At 41.3% G+C, this 22286-nt stretch overlaps 1 protein-coding gene across 6 annotated transcripts in view; it reads right to left on the bottom strand.

The window, feature by feature from the left end:
• LOC142652695 (transducin-like enhancer protein 4) overlaps window positions 1-22286 on the bottom strand; it is a 110763-nt gene that overhangs the window by 50572 nt on the left and 37905 nt on the right. For 4 of the 6 annotated variants that reach the window (XM_075828366.1, XM_075828379.1, XM_075828392.1 and 1 more), the window contains 2 exons: window positions 9626-9830; window positions 9479-9495 (listed from right to left, as the gene is read on the bottom strand). In XM_075828366.1, coding sequence (XP_075684481.1) covers window positions 9479-9495; window positions 9626-9830 — 222 coding nt within the window. The remainder of the gene's footprint in view (window positions 1-9478; window positions 9496-9625; window positions 9831-22286) is intronic. The other 2 variants (XM_075828374.1, XM_075828385.1) reach the window with 1 other exon arrangement.

Genomic DNA, 22286 nt, shown 5'->3' with positions numbered 1-22286 from the left:
CAATGGTGACAGAAACTTTGTTAATGGTTTCCGTTGGTCACCGTTGTGACAGGGTTCCGTTGTTTTGACGGAATCAATTGCGCAGCCAATCTACACTGCAGCTCTGTGTTCAAAGTATGAGGGATATAACTAGAAACCGTATATTTAAAAGGGTAGGATCACAATAAGCCAACCAATGCTTGTACATCAGGGAACTGCATTTAAAGCAATTCCCAAATACAGGTCAATCTAATCAAATGCCATGCAGTAAAGGTGGTTTTAGAATACATTCCAAATAGGCCAGCATTCCTCTAGTGGACATACAGGGCAAATGCAGGGTCTTCACTCCTCCACTGCTGTCCTTCAAAGTTATCAGAATGCAGAAATGGGGCATCACCAAGTGGAAATACAGCACTGTCTCTACTACCGACTGCTACTGGTCATAGCCTCTAAGGTAGGGAAATGAACCTACATCTTCATGGCAAACCGTTCAAGTCTAGCCCTTAAAAATGACTAAGGCTATGTGCACATCACGTTCTTGCAAAAGTTGAGCATGTATCCAGGAAAAGCTCCCAACGTACACGCTTAACACGTCCATAGGGCTCCATTAGCACGATGGAAGCCAAAAGCATGTCCTTTTGGCCTTGGTCGGGCTGGCTTACGTCGGTATACCTTTCTTTGGAAGATGGAAATGCATAGACTAAGCTTTTCCATCCTGAGCGATCCCGCAAAGAAACATATACCTCGTGGTATACGGCTTTTTTTTTTTTTTAAAACATTGGAGTCTATGATTGATGTATATGTTACAGGTATACTATAAGTTGGGAGCTTATCCAAAGTTAAACAAAGGCCAAAAACGTGATGTGCACAGAGCTAGTGTAGTGTCCACTTATCACATGAACCAATATGTTCACGTGTACCACCTCAAAATTTATATATCCCCCAAAGATATTTATTAGCCTATTCATAAACCATTCCAAGTCTGATTGGAATTCAGGCACATGTTACATACTACAAATTTTGCATGCCCACAGGCAGATATCAATTAACACCTAACCAATTACTGTATCACATGGCAGCAGAATGGGAGATTCTAATCATTCTTTGATAAAGCTACACAAAATATCAGAATGTAGGAAGCAAAGCAAACAGCTCTCTCTCAGCAACTAAGTCTAAACTGGGAATTTGTTCAAACCAAATTATCTCTCGACTCCGTGGAAAGTAAACAATAGGTTAAAATGTAAATAAAAGCCATCTCAGAACTGCAGCGCACAAGAGGTTTCCCAGAGGAATCTTTAATGTAGCTCTACATCGCTAAATAATACCTTTCCTTTTACCATACAAGTCTACAGGGAGCCGAGAGAAATATGCAACGCAAGGCTCACAATTATGGATTATGTATTACCTACAAAAAGGACTTCAATGTGCTGGATGTGAGGGCGAGATGGTGGAGTACAGGATACATTGCAAAAAAAGACCATGTACCAAGACAGGGGTGGCGAACCTTATTGTCAGAAGATGCCCACATTAGCAATTTAGTTTTCGGTTTGTTAAAGTACCAATAAGGCCTACACGACAACAAGTAAATGGAGGTAAATTGCTGTAAATAACCAATTGTAAAAATTCTAACACAATTTTACAATGATTTACGATGGTCTAACATTCCACCTGTAATGCACGTGACTAGGGTATTTTACACCCAATACGAGCACTCCGGAAAATATCAGTGTGGAATAATGAATGCAACGCAGATTTTAAAATCGATAGTATGTACATTATTGCGGCAGATTACGCAATAACATTCAATGGATTTGCTTCATTGAATTACAATGAGGCTAATCCGCACACGGTTCTGCTGCCTGCGGATTTTCTGAGAAAATTGAAAATGTGCCATGTGAACATACAATAAGAAAATTTAGTCAACGCAAAAAAAAAATTGAAAATCTTTCTATTGAATCAATAGCTACAATGGCAATTTGTTCCATTGGTCCAAAGCAATGAATTATTCTCAGCCTCAAGTCATAACTATGGTCAAAACATTAAAGGAAAAAAATCAAGAAAAACCTTCCCACGGACGTTTGTAACATTGTATTTTGTACCTTCCCATTGTTATTTGTATCTGTCTACAAGAAATATTACCTTTTTTAGTGTATTTTCAATGTAGCCAACCAGGTCACTCATTGTACTGCGGCACCCATGAAATACTACTGAATTATCAGAGGATTACTATACATCAGATAATAGGAAAGCTTTGGGAGTACATAAGGAGATTAGAGGTCAGGATCCCATTTTAGGATTGACTAGATTAGCGCTGCTTGCCCATACTCTGCCCTTACTGAAGTTCCATACTAACTATCTATCAACATATTTATAGAACAGTGGGTTATTTTGTCTTCCAAGTCACAAAGCTAGAGGTAACGGAACGTCCCATGTAACGGAAAGTCAGGCTGGAATAAATGATTCAAGGTTACGATCGATCGATCGATCCCAAATACCCAAAGACTAAATATTTTTTTATGCAATTGTTGATTGAATTGAAACCATTTGAGTTTACATTATGGGTAACTTTGCACAGAAGTTGATTTTGTACTGATAATAATAAGTTGTTATATCCAGAGTTGCTTTCAAAATCCTGCTGGTTTCCCTTGAAAGCAGACAGTGGCCTATCTACAGTCAGAGATATGACCTACCAGCTCAGCGCCCGTCATCTCCGCTCCACAATGCACGGCACCCTGCAAGCCATCAGAACGCTGCACGTGCATGTCAGTATCTCACATATTAATGAAAAGCAGATCAGTAAGGCAAATCCTAAGGCTATGTTCACACACTAAACAAAAAACGGCTGTAAAATAAGGAGCTGTTTTCAAGGGAAAACAGCCTCTGATTTGAAGCCGTTTTTTTTAAGCATCAAGCGTTTTTTTTACAGACGTTTTTGGAGCGGTCTTTCTATTGACCGAATGAAAAACCCTTCCAAAAACGGCTCAAGAAGTGGCACGCACTTCTTTTTACGAGTTTTCTTTCTGCGCTGTTTTTTTAAACGGCTGCGTAAACAAACGCCCCGTCTGAATGAAACGCCGTTTTTCCCATTGAAATCAATGGGCAGATGTTTGGAGGCGTCCAGCATCCATATTTTCAGCCGTTTTTCGGGGGATTTTCAGTCGTGTGAACCTACCCTCAAAGTAAAGTCCCTTTTAGACCGGCCGATAAATCAGCCAGTGCAGCGAACGCCGATCAACGAGACAAACGATCGGTGCTCGTTTGCTCCTGTCACACGTCCCCAAACATTATTATCGTGTTGGCAGCGCGTCTCCCTGTATACACAGGAAGATGTGCTGCCGACAAAAATATTTTACTTTTTTAAAACGATACAATCAGCAGATGATCGAGCGTTTGCTCGTTCATCTGCTGATCGCTGCCCTGTTTACACTGGACAATTATCATCACCGAGCATTCTATGGACGCTTGTCTGCCTGATAATTGCCCAGTGTAAAACCCTCTTTACTCAGCATTCTATGTGCACTAATACTAGGAGAAGTAATGGCTTACTAAAAAGTAGGTTTTCCTACAAGTGAATCTATAGTTTTTGATCCAAATAAGCCCAAAATTCTGTGCCGAGTAGACAGATGCAGACATTTATTATTGACAATAGATGCTGTAGAAATCTGTCTTCAGTAAGCACCCCCTAGTGGTGGCTGTAGACAGACAGAGTTCAATGATAAAATTCTAACATGTTTAGGTGAGCAGGGTATTTGGAACTCTACATCAATAAAACGGTTAGTTCTGGAAAAGATACATGTTCTAAATGCTGCTGAAAAGAATCGAAGGGTATGTTTACACAGTTTTTTTTGCAGGCAGAAAAAATCTGCCTCCAAATTCCTTCAGGAATTTGGAGGCAGATTTTGACCTGCCTGCACTCTTTGCCGCGTTTTTCAGCCGCGGCCATTGAGTGCCGTGGGCAAAAAAAACCGCAACAAAAAACGCTTTCTCTACCTCCCATTGAGGTCAATGGGAGGTCAGTGACAAACGCCTGAAGAAAGAGCAGGTCCCTTTTTTCCCGCGAGTGTTTTTTCCGCTCGGGGGAAAAAAAACGCCTCCCATTGAAATCAATCTGAGGGGATTTCGGACATTTTTTGGTGTGGTTTCCAACGCGCTTTCTGCGTCAAAAACAGTGCCAAAAAACTGTGTGAACTAGGCCTAGATATGTTTCAAGAATATATTCAGCCTTGTAACTTTAGGAGTTCTCAAAACATACGATAGTCTTTGTAACATGCAGTAGCGTAGTTATCTGTGCCCAATCTGATCTCATGTGAATACTGAATTCTAAAAAAAAAAACACCACTGGTTGAAAGTCCCCAGTAACTGACAGATGTTGAAGCGGAAATCACGCTTAATTTAAGGAGATGGGGAGACAGTAGAAAATTATGATCGTGACTACAACGGCACTCTGTCCACATGAACACGAATACCACTTCCTCTCCTAGCCACAAGTAAGAACTCGTCACCTTAATACTGATCCATTCTCCGGAAATCACAAGCAAAACCAAAGAGACAGGCAGATGTTGATCTGAAAACCACACCGCTGAAAAATGCATCTTTATTAAAAACATTAGTAATAAGCAATTTCTGAGGAATGAAAGCTAGAAAACCAGATGAGTAGTAGTGCTGCTCGTCTGAGGCGATGCCCCCTCTTTGCCAACGAGTGAGGCAGCTTAATTACCCGAACATCCAGGGAGTTTACATTTCCATTTTACAAGCTTGCTTTAAAACTGCCCTATTTAATAATCTACACGGTCAAAGAAATAAAAATAAAAAAATCACATTTAAGTGCTTCCGACAATTAAACCTGCCCGACGCCGTGTACGAATCGAGATTTTGCTCCCATAACAAAACGTTACACAAGGGCCCGCAAAACACTGCCCATATTCTCATTACATGCAACACTAATTACGAGCGGCACAACCGGAATTTTCTGCACATTAGAGGCTTTTACAGAAGCTATGAAAATATTTCAGGCACCATTAATTGAAATTTGTGTTGAAGTTTTCTTTTGACAGATGGCCAAAAATTACTTATTATTTAGATTACCAACCCTGTCTGTTTGCACATTAGAAGCAGAGGAGAGGGAGAAATTAAAGGAGGTAAATTGATGTCTCGTTCATTACCTGCTAAATGTTAGGAGCAGGCTTCAATAGGAATAAATGATTCCTCCTAGGAGGATATGGTAGATAAGCCCGGCTTGTTGGCAAACGCAAGTTCACCGGGAGTCGCACACAGACAATTCTATCAGCAGAGAAGGAGACACTTAAGGGAGGAGAGATCAATAGAACAAGCAGCTAACTGCTACTCCGGCCAACACTGCAAACATTTAAGGAAATTCGCAAACTAGTTCACCTTATAGAGCTGGCAGTCCGCCGCAGCTATTGACACAACCCAACTACAATACAGCAAAAAATCTGTCAAACCACAATTTCCCAATCGCTACATGTATCTCCATCAAGTTGGCCGCCTGACTGCAGGGGAAGCAGCGGGCCATTTATAGCAGTACAAACTGACATGAAGCAGACCGGCCTCAGAGCAGGTCATTCATTATCTGATCTTATATTGTCTTTGTTTGGGCTATTTTTGATCTAAGTTGAACCAATGTAATCATATTAAATCATTTATACTCTAGGACGGCAAACAAAATTCATCATGATCATGGATACAGCCCACATTTAAAGAGGCATTGCTTCTAGGGGAGAAAACTGTGGCACACGGAGATGAATACAGGCCCCCAGACAGCAATACAGATACAAACTACGGACCACATCAGCTGATGAACGAGCAAACTGGCCGCTTGTCAACAGCACATCTCCCCGTGTAAACCAGAGGAAGGGCTGCTGACAAGATGAAAAATGTATTAAAAAAGAGCATTCGTCCTTATACTGGCAAACATTGCTCCATGTAAATAGGGCAAACGAGCACCGATCGACATGCGCCATTGTCGATCAGCAGGACGTTTAGGGTCAGTTCAGTTTTTTGGCGCCGATTTTGACGTGGAAACCAGCATTTTTTTTTCCCCCAGGCAGCTCTTAACTGCTCGCAGGGGAAAAAACGTGGCATGCCGTTTATTGCCGCAGTTCCGCTTCTGACCTCCCATTAAAATCAATGGGAGGCAGAAAAAGAGTTCTTCGCTGTGTTTTTTTTGTCCGCGATCCTCAAAGGCCGTGGCAGAAAATGACTGCAGCAAAAAATGCGCTGGCAGGTCAAAATCTGCCCCGAAATTCCTGAAGGAATTTTGAAAGCAAAATACTTCATGTGAACAGGGCCTTAGTCTGTAGCAATCCTATGGGAAGACTACATGGAATTTCAATTTGCCCCTCTGCATTATTGGCACAGCCCTGCTGCTAAAGAAAGCACTTCTGATAGTAACATAGTAGGTAATTGCTACATGCTATACAATTCCCTAAAGTGCGAGTATAGTAAACCTGAATTTATACAAAACACCATTCAGCCATAACATTAGCGAGAACCTTTCACCTCCCCATACATGTGCAGCATGTAATGGGGAGGGCTGCACAAACCCTGGGGCACTTTTAAAAAAAATTCTACCCTCCTCCGTTATTTAGATATCAGAGTCGTTCTATTTGGCGCCCAATATTTAAATAACCCCTGAACGGTCAATGGGGCGTGTTACCATGGCTGTGACACTGTCCAATCAGATATGGACAGTGTTAGGGCTTATTCAGACGAACGGGAAATATGTCTGTGCAACGCGTGTGATTTTCATGCGCGTTGTACGGACCTATATTAGTCTATGGGGCCGTGCAGACATGTGCGTGATTTTTACGCAGCGTTAGTCCGCTGCGCAAAAGTCACAACATGTCCGTTCTTTGAGCATTTTTAGCACATCACGCACCCATTGAAGTCAATGGGTGCGTGAAAACCACACATGTCACACGGAAGTACTTCCGTGCGACCAGTGTGATTCGCGCAACAGCTGTGAAAACGAAGAATGAAAACAGAAAAGCACCACGTGCTTTTCTGTTTACAAACATCCAAATGGAGTGTCATAATGATGGCGGTAGCGGGAAAAGCACGCAGCCGCGCATCATATGCTGAGGCCACACGGAGCTGTTAAGTGCCCTTTGCGCAGGCAAAACGCTGCGTTTTTTGCGTGCGCAAAAAGCACACGCTCGTGTGAATCCAGCCTTACAGCAAGAGCGAGGATAGAGGAGAGAGCACGCACACTCGCACTCTTCAGCTTTCAAGATCAGTCTTCTGCCGAACTGGCACCCTTGCCAGTACAGGCCCCATTGACAGTTTAGGGGGCTATTTAAATATCGGGAGCCAAATATAAATGGCACCGATATCTAAATAACGGAGGAGGGTAGAATTTTTTTTTTTTAAAGTGCCCCAGGGTTTGTGCAGCCCTCCCCATTACATGCTGCACATGTATGGGGAGGTGAAAGGTTCTCTTTAAAAGCACCTGCCCAAAATTGTGTAGGTCCCCCTTGTGTTGCCAAAACCGCTCTGAGCCATCGAGACATTGACTCCACAAGACCTCTGAGGGTGTCCTGTGGGATCTGGCACCAAGACATTAGTAGCAGATCCATGAAGTCCTGTAAGTTGTGAGGTGGGGACTTCATGGATGGGATTCGATTTTCAGGACATCCCACAGAGGCTCAAATCAGATTGGGATCTGGGGAATTTGTAGGCCAAGTCAACACCTTAAACTCTTTGTCATGTTCCTCAAACCATTCCTGGACAATTTTTGCAGTGTGGCAGGGGGGCATTATCCTGCTGTAAAAGGCCACTGCTATTAGGGAATACCGTTGGCATGAAGGGGCCAAAAAACAGAGGATTGGAGCAGCACTGTGGTTATATGCCTAATTAGGCCGGTGCTATGCTTCAAACAAAGGAGTGACCTCTCCTTGTATACCGAACGTCAAAAATGAAGAGCTTGAAAATGCCTTCATAGAGAAGGTGAAACGTTGTAGTGGATTTTGGATAAACAAATCTATTTTTTTCTGAGTGCTGCTTCACTTTCTCTTCATTTTTGACGATTGGCATGTAGGGGTACACTCTGCCTGCAACAATGTTTAGGTAGGTGGAACGTGTCAAAGTAACATCCACATGAATGCCAGGAACTAAGGTTTCACAGCAGAACATTTGCCAGAGCATCACACTGCTTCCGCTAACTTGCCTTCTTCTCATAGTGCAAACTGCTGCCATCTCTTCCCCAGGTAAGCGACGCACACGCACCCGGCCGTTTAAAAGAAATCAGATTCATAAGACCAGCGCTCCTTCTTCTATTGCCCCATGGTGCAGTACTGATGCTCACTTGCCCATTGTAGGCGCTTTTGGTGGGGGACAGGGGTCAGCGTGATAATTTATCAGTCTGCGGCTACGCAGCCCCATACACAGCAAGCTGCAATTCACTGTGTTTTGACACCTATCATAGCCAGCATTCATTTTTTTAGTAAATTTTACCACAGTAGCTTTTCTGTGGGATCGAATAAGATGGGCTAGCGTTCGCTCCCCACACGCATCAATTTGGCTTAGGTGCCCATGACCTTGTCGCCCATTCACCGGTTGTCCTTCCTTAAACCACCTTTTGGCAGGTACTAACCACTGCATACCAGGAACACCCCACAAGACCTGCTATCTTGAAGGTGCATTGACCCAATCTAGATATCACAATTTTGCCTTTATCAAATCAATAATAACGTTTGTAGGGCTAGAAGGCATTCCCTGAAAGTGAGCTGTAAATGCAACAGCCATACAATCGGTTGTAAAATAGCCTGTATCCAATAATAGGCAAGCCAGAATGTAGTTCTACAACTCACATGGCATTCATGTTGTGGTATTGTAAGGTTACCCGAACACATTGTGGCCGTGCAGCGGTAGTGTGCAACGCAGGCAAGAACCACGATACTAAACCGCACACGGTTTTAACCAGAAATCGCCACGGTTTTGCTATGCGTTTTTGGGCTTCATGTGTAAAAGCCATGCGGTCAAAGACCGCAACACAAAAAAAACACTGCAATTCCCTGTAACACCTCATATGGCAAGTGCTGCACAAAACATCTGGCTACCCTTAGTGAGGCTACTTCAATTACCTGATAATCTTCTTACTGCCGTGGTTTGAAGTTTATAATCAGCATATTTTTCCTATAATGGAAATCAGCTCTTTATGCACGGACTCTGGTGAGCTTGAGTTAGACTGGCGTTTTCATACCCAATATTAACAAGCAGAGATGCAGTGTAAAGCATAGGGACTTCACAGCAGTCTAAGTCTATGATGAAACTGGGGGAGAATTGCTCACAATGGTGCCAAGCTGCAGTCACCAATCTAAGCCCATACCTAATTGAGCAAAGCTAAAAAAGCAGCAAAATCAGTCAAACCTAAAGGCTGCCCACAGATAATGACCTCAACTACACATCAGTGTTAGATCAATTTATTAATATAACAGATTCCTGATCTCAAGGAGAAACACAAATGTTAAACAAATCTTACCTTTATGGAATCTCTGTCTGCAAGGAGATCATTCAGGAAAATGCCACAGTACAAAGAAAAAAAATAAAAAATAAAAAAGTTAGTCATAGAATAATAGAACCAGTAAACACATGAAGACATGACATTTATCTTTTGTTTCTTCCTGACCTCTTTGATGGTCACTGTCGTGATGCTTTTTTTCATCCTTGATTGGAATATGAGACTGTCCGGAGAGGGCACTAGAAAGGGCCAGTAATCCAGCACTGCTACTGATGGGCGGGATGGTAGGAGGTTGCAGGCCAGAAGGATGCGGAGTTAGAGGCACCGGGAGACCATGGCCGTGAGATAGATGCTGAGCTTGGAGTTGTTGCTGCTGTGAGAAAGTAAACATAGATCTTGAACTTGCTCAATTTAATGAAAAAAAGTAAATGACATAAAACAAAAACATAAATATTGCCAGTGGAAGAGAAGATTATATAAATCAATGACAATGCGTCACAAGAAAAGATTTACAGCACTGCTTTTCATTAATAGAATATTACACAGCAGGCAGTACTGACATTTGCTGGGTCAGTCACAGACCCGCAAGTCCAGGCTCCTAAATCTAACAAAGGCCTCGGTATGATATGTCGAAAACGTCCAAACATTAACCGCTCTAAATACTTTTAGATTTCTCCTGCATGTTATTGGAAGATGTTGAGGAGATTCTGTAACTTTTTTTAACCTGAGGCACATTTTAAGTCACCTTGTAAGGCTCTGTTCATCACGTTAGAGGAATCCGTTGGGAAAAACTCTTGCTGGATGCCTCTGACATATTGAACTGTATGCCATATAGTTGCATAAGTCACCCATAGTGGAGAAAAAAAAAAAAAAAAAAAAGAAGGGGGGACGACACTTTTGGAATTCGTCAGGTACATTGAATCTACATAGGATGTCCATCTCGAAACTGCTATGGTGCAACACATATACATTATATATATATATATTTTTTTTATTATTTAAAAAAAACTAAAAACTCGTTGCGGAAGGGAAAAATAGTAGTATAAAAAAAAATGGCCGTCTATATACTATATGGATGGGGCTAGTCCAACTCCGTGATTGCTGTGGTTTTGTTGGTCAGATGATACTTCTTAGCAAATCAGGCGAGAGGCATATTTTGCCTCTCCCTTGTGGCACAAACCCCTTCCACCTTTCTTACTGACTTTAAGGGCAAATTTAGTGTGTGGAGTAATAAAGCACTATGAAGGGATCTTATAGATAGATTGAGGCATCTAAGGCCGGATTCACACGAGCGTGTGCGTTTGCGTGTGCAAAAGGCACTTGACAGCTCCGTGTGTCAGCACTGTATGATGCGCGGCTGAGTGATTTTCACGCGTAGCACTGACATATATCCCGTTCGTCTGAATAAGCCCTAAAGCTCAGACTGATCCTATTCATATCAGGACATTACCCTATTACATATTTCTCCATATACAATTTAGATAATGCTATTCTACCTTTGATTCTAGCTTGGACAGTGTGCAAGACAGATCCATCAGCACCCTACCTGTTCTACATGACATGGATTGTATATGACAGCAAAATTATTCCAGACATCTTTTTACAAGGAAGGTAAAGCTTGATTTGAAGGTGAATGACGGGGTAAAAAATTGAACAGAATGGTAATCTGTAAAGTTCTCAAATATATACATTTCAGATCATAGGAATGGAAAAATAAAAAGGAAACCTCCAAATTGAGAAAATGAGTGCGGAGCAGATCTGGTCCTGTTGCACAGCATGCAGAGAGAGTTAATTTGAAAGCAAAAACCTGAATTAACAACTCAGAAAGGGAACTGGTTGCAGCCACCGTTTTAAGCTCTTTAAGTGTCCTCAGCGGTACTTGAGCAAATTACTAAAGAAAATCTAATGTAGCAAGGCATGGGTTCTCCTGTAGGCTTGCTCAATAATGCTGAAATAATTGGGCACTCTGTGCACGTTTAGTGATGCTCGAATGAAAAGCTAGAGGCCTGCCCTTGTACTCTTCTCTTGCTGCTGACTCGGTGTTGTGACAGGTTTATTTGAGTAGGACTGTGATGCATGCACCAGTAACCGTGCTGACAAGAGTTTAAAGTCATTTTTACCAGCACACTGGCAACACATACAGAAAGCCCTGGAGAGGTTACAATTGGGAGTGCTTGACCTCAGCCAATACCGCCTCACGTTTCCAAATCAGAAACCACCAGTATATACTGGATTTTGTAGAATTATGCACATACCATGACTCTTACAACACAGGCATGTAAATATGGAATAGATGAAATACATGAATGCAAAACGTGCTTTCTTTTGTAATAGGAGTAAAAATACAGCATATAAATGCATCAAATATTAGAAGCCATCGAGTACCGTGACCACGCAACGCCACAATGTTGCCCGCCAGATGCTTCGGTACAGGTTCTGGACTATTGTGATTTCACTTTACATGGAGAGTATTTTTTTTTTAACCCTATATTATATATTTTTTGGACCATACAAACTCTTAACATTAAAAAGTTGGTCAAGTAGCTTTCCGCTTACATCTAGGTGTAAGTACTGCATATTACACCGGTAATAATACTAATGAGAGCAAATAGTCTCCATATTTAAAAAGGGGTTGTCTGGTTTAGAAAACCCATTTTCAAAATAACCTATTAGGAAACGCTGAGTTAATTGAGCAGCATTAACCCCGTTCAGGACTCAAGTCTATTAGCCAGATAGGAGAGTGGCAACATAGAGTATTTCTTGCTGTATAGTATTTGACGTGTCCATGCAGTACATAGACTGGCCATTGACTTAAAAGGAGAATGATGTAATGATTAAGTTCCCCTGCGGAGGAGCTGCAGGGAAATGTAACTTTGTCGGGTGCCCCCGCAGATTACAGCTGATCGCCAGGCGTCCCAGCAGTGGCGCACACTGATCAGCTTATCGTCTGTGGAGCCTTTTAAGGGCGGGAACACACATATGTATTCAGTGCGGATACACTGCGTTAAGCTGCACAGTGTATCCAATCTGAACACCGCAGGGAAGTCCATCCGGAAAATTGCACCACATTGTGATGTTTTTCCCGCTGCAAAGGGGCGCCGGAATTTTTTTTTCATACTTAACCCCCCCCCCCCCTCCGTCTTCTTGTCGCATAGTACGGCCTCCCGGGATGACGTTGCAGGCCATGTGACGCTACAGCGGTTACATGGCCTGCAATGTCATCCAGGGAGGCTAGACTGGAGCAGAAGCAGGGAAATCTGGGAGTAAGTGTAACTTTATTTTTATTTTTCTTACGTGCGATTTTTACAGCGCATCTAATAGCCACAAAGGGTTGTACCAGAGGTGTGAAGAGATTTGAACTCCTTTAATTACTGCGAGATATGGACAATAAAACATTTCTCCATTTAGTCTTCAGTGATTCCATACAGCGAGTAGTCAGACGTGACTAGCAGGCACAAGACATTACTGGAAATGTTAATTAACACTTTCCTTCATGACAATACGTGTTGCTGCAGGTCAGCTAGAACACAGCTAGCCTTTGTTTTCATCTGAAGGCCATCACACACTGACACATGACACCTAGCACAATGACATGCCTGAAACGCAACAAGCAAACAATCATTTCCTTGTTGGAAGCCCTAACAAGGAACGACTGACAAATATATGTACAGCGTGTGGCGAAGAAGAGGATTTCTTTATCTATTGGTGTATTCTAAGACAGCCACATTTTTCAACCCACTGATGGTCGCCTCTTAGATCACCCATCAGCAGGATAGGGAGCCTTGTTTTTATTTATTTTGGGCCTTCATTAAAAGCTCTAGAACACAATGTTATTTTTCTATCAATCTACTCTTTCCAGACGGACATGAAATCTTGACCGAACAGAGGAAAAGGAAAAAAAATAAATAAATAAGACGATGATGTAAACAGAATCATTTAGAAGACTGGAACAAAGTGATAGCAGAAACCAGTAAGTAATACAAAAAATAGGAGTGTTCAGGCAGAAAACCAATTTCCCTGACTGGCCACAGGAGGGACGCAGGTAAACACCATTAAGTAATGAGATTCTACAGAAGTCTCCTGAATATGAAACCAATAAATATCTACGGCATACCAATAACAGTAGACACCATGAGACAAAACTTCTTAATTCCATATATACTCTACAAAAAAAAAAAATGTTTTAAATCATGCCACCTGGCAAAGCACACGCAAAACGATTGTTGGGGCTGCACCACACGGTTATCATTTTTAGGCATGTAGTGGGCACTATGCTCTTGCTATTTATTTTGCGTTACAGATCATATCTGTCTATCGTACCGTACGTCACAGATAGGATTACCAGGTACACACCGGCTACTACTTTTGCCTTCACCTATTGTAGGGCTATACCTAGGAGTCCCGGTTTGATATTAATAGAGTGGTAAAGCATGGTATAAACTTCAGTTATTGTCAGCCTCCTTATTGGGCTATTAAGGGCTCTTTTTAGTAGTTTCTGGCCATTTACTTAGAAATGAATTCAATTGGTGCGTTATCGATTTGTGCCATGTACAGGACAATTTAATATTCTATTATAGTATATCAATGTTTGCTATGCGATACCAGTCCACAGTGTGAGGGCATTTTGTTCAACTTTCATCTTCTAAAGTTGTATATTAATATCATTTACTAATAAAATTCTGTATTTTATTATGAGATGTGTTGGTACAGAAATCTCATTAAGTACATTGCTACAGACAGAAACCATGGCTCAGACAATAAAGCTGGCAATATTTCTAATGCCCATCCACCCAATACATAAACAGAATGAGGATTAGAAGAATCAAGTAAGGTCTTTGGTTCTGACAAATGATCCGATCTATCAGGTGTCCATCTATCCATGCCTCAAAACGTTTCGTAATCACCGCTTGTTATTTCTATTAACACTTTGCAGGTAAGTACAACAATACGTAAATGGGAGTCAAAGAAACGTAACAATTTCTGGATAGAAAGGAACAATTTACTGTGGATAACAAAAGTACACAAAAATAAAAGAACACAAAATGCAACACAGCTCTTACAAAGCACCAGGTAGATAGAAAATGTTCATTTACAGAAGCCAGCGACATGGTTGATTGGTGCTCGTTTGCTCCTGTCACATGCAGCTATGGATGGGGACGAGCGGTCGTTACTCCGAACGCTCATCCCCATCCATTATTATCATGCCGACAACGATAATCTTTTACTTTTTTAAACCGATACGAGCAGCAGATGATCCAGCGCTTGCACGTTCGTCTGCTGGTCGTTCCCGTTTACACAGGGCAATTATCGGCATATGAACGTTATATGAACGTTAGTCTGCCTGATAATTGTCCTGTGTAAAACCCCCTTTAGATACAAAATTTATGCCTGCACTATATCCTATATACAGCCGCAACGTGGCCAACTAATTGTTCGGACAAACGGACACACGGACACACGGACACACACACCTCTCTCTGGGGCTGGAGCAAGTCAGTGGTCAGCAGAAATGAACAAAATTGGAAATGTCTGCCGACTTATGTTTATGGCCAGCATTAGGAGGAGGATATTTTTTTGGCAGATAGGTACACATTAAATATATTAATAAAGGTTATAAAATCCAAATACTATGTATTTACTATCTTGAATACTGTGAATGCATAACTGCTTTCCAAAACTTTTGATATAAGATACCCACCGTCGCTGATACAAAGGTGCAAAAGCACTCAGCAGAGCATCCTGCCCCTTCAGCTGTGCTCCTTGTTAGGCTGAAGATGGGCTCATAGACATGCTATGTGAGCCTAACAGGGGGCGTCGATCACAGCCGAATATGCAGAGGGCTCAGCTGAGCTTTAAGATGAACCCAAAGTCTCATAGTTACCAATCAGATCACAGTTTAAAAAATAAAAGGTTCTATGGGCGATACCATACCTTCGGTCAGTCCTATTTTTCACAGGACAGTAAAGAGGCAGAGCTTATACAGATTTTCGTAAAAGGCGCATTTCTAGGTAGTTTTAGGGGCGCTTTCAGAGGGGGCTTAAATGGAATGAATCATCAAAAAAATTACCTATTTTTTTTTTATTAGTTTTTTTTTTTCTGTGTCATTCTCTATACTGAAAAATTATCTTGAAACTTACAGTTTTCACTCTGGCCCCCGAGCCTCACAATAGACAGACACTTCCTGTTCTGTAGAGATTACTTCTCAGCAGTCATCCTATTATCAGGCAGGATTACAATGAAAGGTAACACCTATATATAGATAAAACAGGATCCACCATTGAGAATAGGTGATTGTACAGGAAGGGATAGGAGGTGAGCTGTCAATGACCTCTGCACAGGTCACAGAACATGCCTAGAAAACTCCCATAAAAGTCAATAGGTCCCCTCCTTTCCACAGGTTCCTATGGTCCATGCGGAGGATGTAAAGCATCTCTCTAAATGATGTTAACAGCAACTCAGACAAGATGGCTGCCCCCATAAACATGTACAGAAAATAGAATAAAAAAAAAAAAAAAAAAAGTGTATATAAAATAGATCAGAAAAAAAAAAAAAAAAGATCCAAATATTTTCTAAAAAAATCTGGGTTTTAAAGAGGCTGTCACCAAATTATAAATGCCCTATCGCCTACATAATCTGATCGACGCTGTAATGCAGATACGCCCACATGGTAAAAAGTAAAAACACGCCCAGTTGGTCATTAAGAAACTCATTAGCATAAATCTAAAATTGCTCAAAAATGATCGGTTTTCAAAATAAAAACCACTGCTGTTATCTACATTACAGCGCCGATCAAATTACGTAGGAGATAGGGCACTTATCTGGTGACAGAGCCTCTAACTCTGCAAAAACAACACATGCTACTTTCCCTTTAAATGTGCCGCAATTTGAGGTTGAGAGGTATTGCCAACACATACAATTTTTGTTTCAAGACTATCGTTCCTGTTGGAATTGTGTTAGTGTGGTAAAATGCGCAGAAACCAGAAAATACACTCCTCAACATTGAAATTGCAAACACCAAGGGCAAGCCGTAAGGTTATGCAAATCGAGGAAGTAGCAAGTGTCGCTAAAATCAAATTATCAAATTTTCAAGCACCTAGCTCCAATCTGTGGCACGTGAGAGGCGCATAAAAGCCAAATTGCATGCAAAGTTTTAGCCACATGAAACCTAAAAAATTTGATCAAGCATGTGTGGGACGATTGTGCGATGCCTCCTGTTCGTTGATGTGCCAGTTATCGCCACTTGTCGCAAACGGAGAGAGACAGAATCCTTGAACTGAGAGACCTTGGATTATCGCTAACAGATCGCTACGTGCCTAGGCCGAGATGTCAGCACTGTTCAATGTTGCGTGTCCCAGTCGTTGGAAGAGCAACGATGAACGGGACAACAAGAGGTGCGGAGGCGAGCGTCTGCAGTCGGATCGTCTGATTGGAAGTATGGCGCGTAGTGATCCATTCTGTACTGCAAGTGAAATTGGACGTCACATCCAAAGCCTAGGGCGGCAACCAGTGTCGACACAAATCATCAGACAACGTTTGCACGACATTGGGTTACGAGCCAGATGTCCAGCTACAGGTGTTACAGTGACCACACGCCACTGCTCTCAAAGGCCATCATGGGGCACAGCAAGATGGCAATGGAGGTCTATCGTTTACAGCAATGGGGTCCCGTTTTTGTCTTAGATGCAATGATAGCCGGAGATTGGTCTAAAATACCACGTGGGGAACACCATGAAGAAGCCTTCACAAGGGACTGTCACACCGGTCTTACTCCCGGGATTATGGTGTGGGGTGGCATAATGTTCCACCTCGGACCCCTCTAGTCTTCATTTCGGGTACGCTATCAGCTCAGCGTTACATTGATTTGGTCGTGGAAAGAGTGGTACGGCCATTTCTCCAAAGTGCTCAGAAGCCAGTTTTTCAATAGGAGAACGTCATGATGCTTGTGACACTGTGAGCAGCCTGCGTCGTCTAAACGCGCTACCATGGCCTGCAGCATCTCCGGACTCGTCTCCCATCGAGCACATCTGGAACGTTATTGGTTGGCAATTGCAAAGGGAGCTGATGATTTGAGTGCGCAAGTGTATTCAGCGTGGCATAATACTCCTCAGGCAACCATTAATAGCCTTATTGATCGCATGCCAAGGCATGCAAGTGCGTGTAGTTCTGCACGTGGCGCTCATACTCAATAAATCAAGATGTTTGGAACATTTGGTTTCCATTTTTTTTTTATAATTTGCATATTATTAAACATGTCTATTAATGATGTGATTTCCACAACACCAAAACTTTTCCTTCTTGGTGTTGCAATTTCAATGTTGAGGAGTGTATATACACAATAATATTTGGGTGTAAAATGTATACTTTAAAAACACGTGATTATATTATCTACAGACGCATAAATGATACATTTGTATGAATTTACTTTTTATAGTATATGTATTGGATGTAAATATGCAAACTGTGCTATAAAAAAAAAAAAAAAAGCATTTCTCGTCCAGGAGGTGGTAGCTACCGAGAATTCATTGAATAAATCAGGGCAATCTACTGCATCTTGGAAGCGTTTCTGTGTCAATAGACACACACACAAAAAAAAATCCATATACATATTTCGCAAGCAAGAAGAGACCTTTGAAAAGCGATCCCTTTTTTTTTCTATTTCCAGTACACTCAAAAAAAAAAAAAAAAAAAGTCTGTAATTTTGAACAAAGAATGTTTTAAAAAGGCAGAAAATCATTTAAGTCACCACCTAAGTAATATTTAAATAGATTTAATATGTGCTGCTCCAAACCAATGAATTAGGAGTTTAAAACCTATTAAAATGTAATGTTTTTTTCTCCCGAGCGGAGGGGAGAGAGATTTAAATCCACTGAATTTTAATATTTCAGCTTGAGCTGCAGGAGGTATGGAAAGTCCAAATGAACTATTCCATCAGCCGCAGTCAAGCATGAACATTTTAATCAGTTTTACTTCCTTGGAGTTCTCTAACACAGTTTACGCTGTCATTCTGAAAGCACTTAACACAGAGAGTGTGAAAAACCACCAAGGCTTGTTATTGCCTTCACAATTGATGGCAAATAATTTTGCAGACTTCCTATCATTAAAATGTCACTGCTAAAAATGGAGGTTGAGCATACGTGGCACTAAAATGCATTTTCCCTCACTTGGCCAGCCTGCTTGTTCAGAAAGATTTTTCATAGACGCATAAAAAGAAATCTATAAACCACAATGATGCCGCCATCAATTCATTGGGTAATGCGGGTCAGATTGTGATTCCTCAGCTTTTAAGAGTAGCGGGTGTGACAAAAATCAAATACCATGTATGAGATCATAGATTTTACACTCCACGAGCAAGTCAAGGGGCAGTGGTGTACTTCCTTAGAGAAATTCCACCTAAAACTTAATTATGCTAAATATTATTTTTACAATAGGCTAAATACACATTGCCTAAATGAAGAAAGACTTTTTGAATGAGCAGTTTGGCTTATATAAACCTAGCAGATCACAAAGCCCAGAATTCAGGACCAAATTTATTGAAAGAAGAGAGATAGTCCCGGCTATGGAATAAGAAGCCTCTGATTGATTTCGGTCTGTAAGAAAATATAGATTTCTACATGTTCTGATTGAGACATTAGCTCAGACCTGGAAAATCCAACAGTATTTCTGGTATTCGGGAGAAAAAAATAAATAATGACAAAGACCCATTCACTATGGATAATGCCTGGAAAGCTGCCCTCGGCTTTATGAACAAAGGCGGATTGAAGAAACATGCTTAAAAGGAAAGCATTGGTTACAAAGCAAAAGGCGCTCAACTAAAATGAATGTTGTTAGCACAGTAAGAGTTTAGAGAAGCAGTTTAACAGTAAAATATATGTTCTTATATATCTTACCAAGACAAAGCAGTGCACTTCATGCCCATTCTCCTAAACAGGGCAGTCAGATTCAGCTTATTACAATTCTGCTTCAGTCCTGAACTGCTGATACTTCTCGTCCCCATCGGGCCTGTGCATGGACTAGGCCTCAGTAAGCGCCCCCTCCCCCCAACTATGAACAAAAACATCACTAAAGCCTAGAACAGACCCAGCAGAAAAGAAAACGAATGCCGGGGAGATGCCGGGAGATAAAGCGCTTTCAGTGTCTGGAATTAGCTTTCTCCCTCTTAATATGTATCGGGAGGTCGAATCGTTTGGCCAACAAGCATCTAATGTGCATGGTTCGCATAAAATCTCATGTACATGCACTTACGTCATGTGACCTCCATTTGTGTCTTTCATGAGTGGCGGGAACTCTCCCGATAAGATTCCCTACTAAAGCTAGCCATATGATAGGGATTTCAGATAGCAGCTTTCTGAACGACTTGGCGTTCTCAGTTGGTCATAGGTTAAAACGACAAATGGCTAATCAATATCGGTCTTGATCTGTGGCCTGGTCTTCTATTGATGGGATGCAGATCTGTTATTTGGCATGAATGACTATCCAAGTGCTGCACTAATCAATGACCGAAAAAAAGATATCGGTCTTCGGCTGGCATCCTTCACACTTGTTCGTGTCACGAAAAGGCACCAACAGTAGCAGAAAATTGTCTAAACCTGCCTTTTCAATCATCCAAAATCTCTAGTGTATGGCCAGCTTTAGCAGGGAATATCCAGAAGATAGTCATTGGCTGAACAACAGCGACTCCATTATATAGACGTGCACGCTCAGATCGGTGCGAAGCGGTGTCAGGCTGCGTAACCTGAAACAGAATTGTGTTTTGCTTCTCAAACAACCAACTCCTCCTAGATCCTTGTGTAAGAAATGTCGATTTTCAACAATCATGAAATCGAGTCTTGAACCCTGGATTGGTGAGCATTCTTCAATATAAGAATGTAAATGCTGCGGGGGGGGGGGGGGGAGCAGCCATACACACGCACGCATGCACACACATAGACAAGTTCTTCTTTTACATATCTCATAAACAGCTGTATGACAATATTCAAGCAGCGCTGTTTATTACTACAGAACCTTTACAGGTTTCAAGAAAACATTCTGTTTTTAGACTGTTCACCGCCTGCAAACAAATTGTTGTTTAAGATCTGCAGTATGAAAATCAACAGTGCAGAACATGCAATCTGCTCCAATTGTAGACTGAAGAGGAAGAAGAATGCATAGAAACTAAAACAAACCGCTTCAGAATTTGGACTACTTGGGCATATTAATGAACCTTTTCAGCCATGAGCAAAATCGGAGACCGCATATATGGTGTCACTTGGGGAGAAGTCATTCTGTAAACTAGGGGATCAAAAAAAAAAAAAAAGTCACCCTCTAACGTGAAGTTCAGTTTACATCGGTGACGGTGCCTTAGTCGCAGATTACGTCATATTTGACAGGAAGAATAGCGCTATTGTTCAGTCAAAATGAAAGACACTACGACGGAAACCGACAGACTATTATGCGTTCGCATGGTCCGTCAGGCGCCGTGTTAACAAATTTAGTTATTGTGCTTTTATGACGGAACAGAAAAACGAAATTGATGACGAAGATGTAAATCCCATTTTAATAAGCAGAATCTGTTGCGGTCTCATAACGACAACAGATGTCCAAAATGATGACATCTTATAATAGTGAACTTTATTTTCACAAATCAGGTTTCCACAATCCTCACTAGCTTACCTTCCTACTTAAAAGATACAGCGATTATTAGTAGATCATTACAGATCCTATATGTCTCACGCCCGAGAGTTTGCTGGCATTGTATCCTGTGCGAGATAAACATTCTGCACTGCAGGCTGTTACAATTTACCTACACTGATACATTGCAGCAAACTATCAGCAGCACAAATCTTTCCTATCCGAATGTATATAGCTTGCCTGATGCAAGGGATGCAGCACTTAAGAGGCTGTGGGATAATAAACAAATAATAATATTAGCCCAAAAAAAAAAAAAAAAGGCATAACAAAATAAAACTATAAAAATAGTCCTAAAATACTTTTCCTGATCTGACATTGGGTTTATTATTTAGTCCCTATTAGAGACTTAGATTTATTACAGCTATTTATATTTCGGAAGAAGGCATTACAAAACTACAGGACTTTTACCCATGTGGATAACGAAAGTGATACCAGACAGCAAACTGATCCAAGGGATCCACTAGAATCATTGCACAGGTCCCATTGAATTCTATGTGCTGTCATGGTCATCCGCTTAGACGAGCCGGGTTCTCCAGAGCAAGTGGCACTCCCCTCTATTAACTCAGAATTCCCTCCTAACTCTCATACACTGGTTACAGCTGCAAAGTATCTCACGTCACAGAGGTGCAGCGATCAACCACTAAATCTCTTAGTAAAATGTATTCAACAAAGCCAGATGGGTTTACTGCCTTAAATGGGTTCTCTCATGGCAAACATTTTTTTGGAATGAAGCCGGCCATGAATCCCTAGTAGACCACAAACTAAGTAGGGGAGAGATAGAAGGTAGTATGACATTGCCGAATCAGACTACCCAGGGTTTGTTTGTAGTCTGTTACCATGGAGATGCATGGGTCTGCATAGGAGCTGTAGAAAGAAAACCATATTTTATTTTTTTTTAAATTGAGACCTCTTGCAAAGTTGCTTCATTTTAGATGCATTGGCACAAAAAAAAAACTAGATTGGTTGTGAAGGCGTACATAGCCTTTAAGGTCATGTGAGCAGGACATTTTTGCTTTCCAAAGACCAAAGAGAAATGTCTGTATTAAAATAAAATTATTATAATTTACAATTTAGGCTAAATGCTGACCAGGTAGGTGCTGGATTAAAGGAATGTAACTGTGTGTGGGATAGTGGCACAGTTAAATATTTTATTCAAATAGTT

The sequence above is a fragment of the Rhinoderma darwinii genome, chromosome 1 (assembly GCF_050947455.1).
Source record: "Rhinoderma darwinii isolate aRhiDar2 chromosome 1, aRhiDar2.hap1, whole genome shotgun sequence".
Classification (NCBI taxonomy): Eukaryota; Metazoa; Chordata; class Amphibia; order Anura; family Rhinodermatidae; genus Rhinoderma; species Rhinoderma darwinii.
This window is presented reverse-complemented; position numbering and strand designations above follow the sequence as displayed.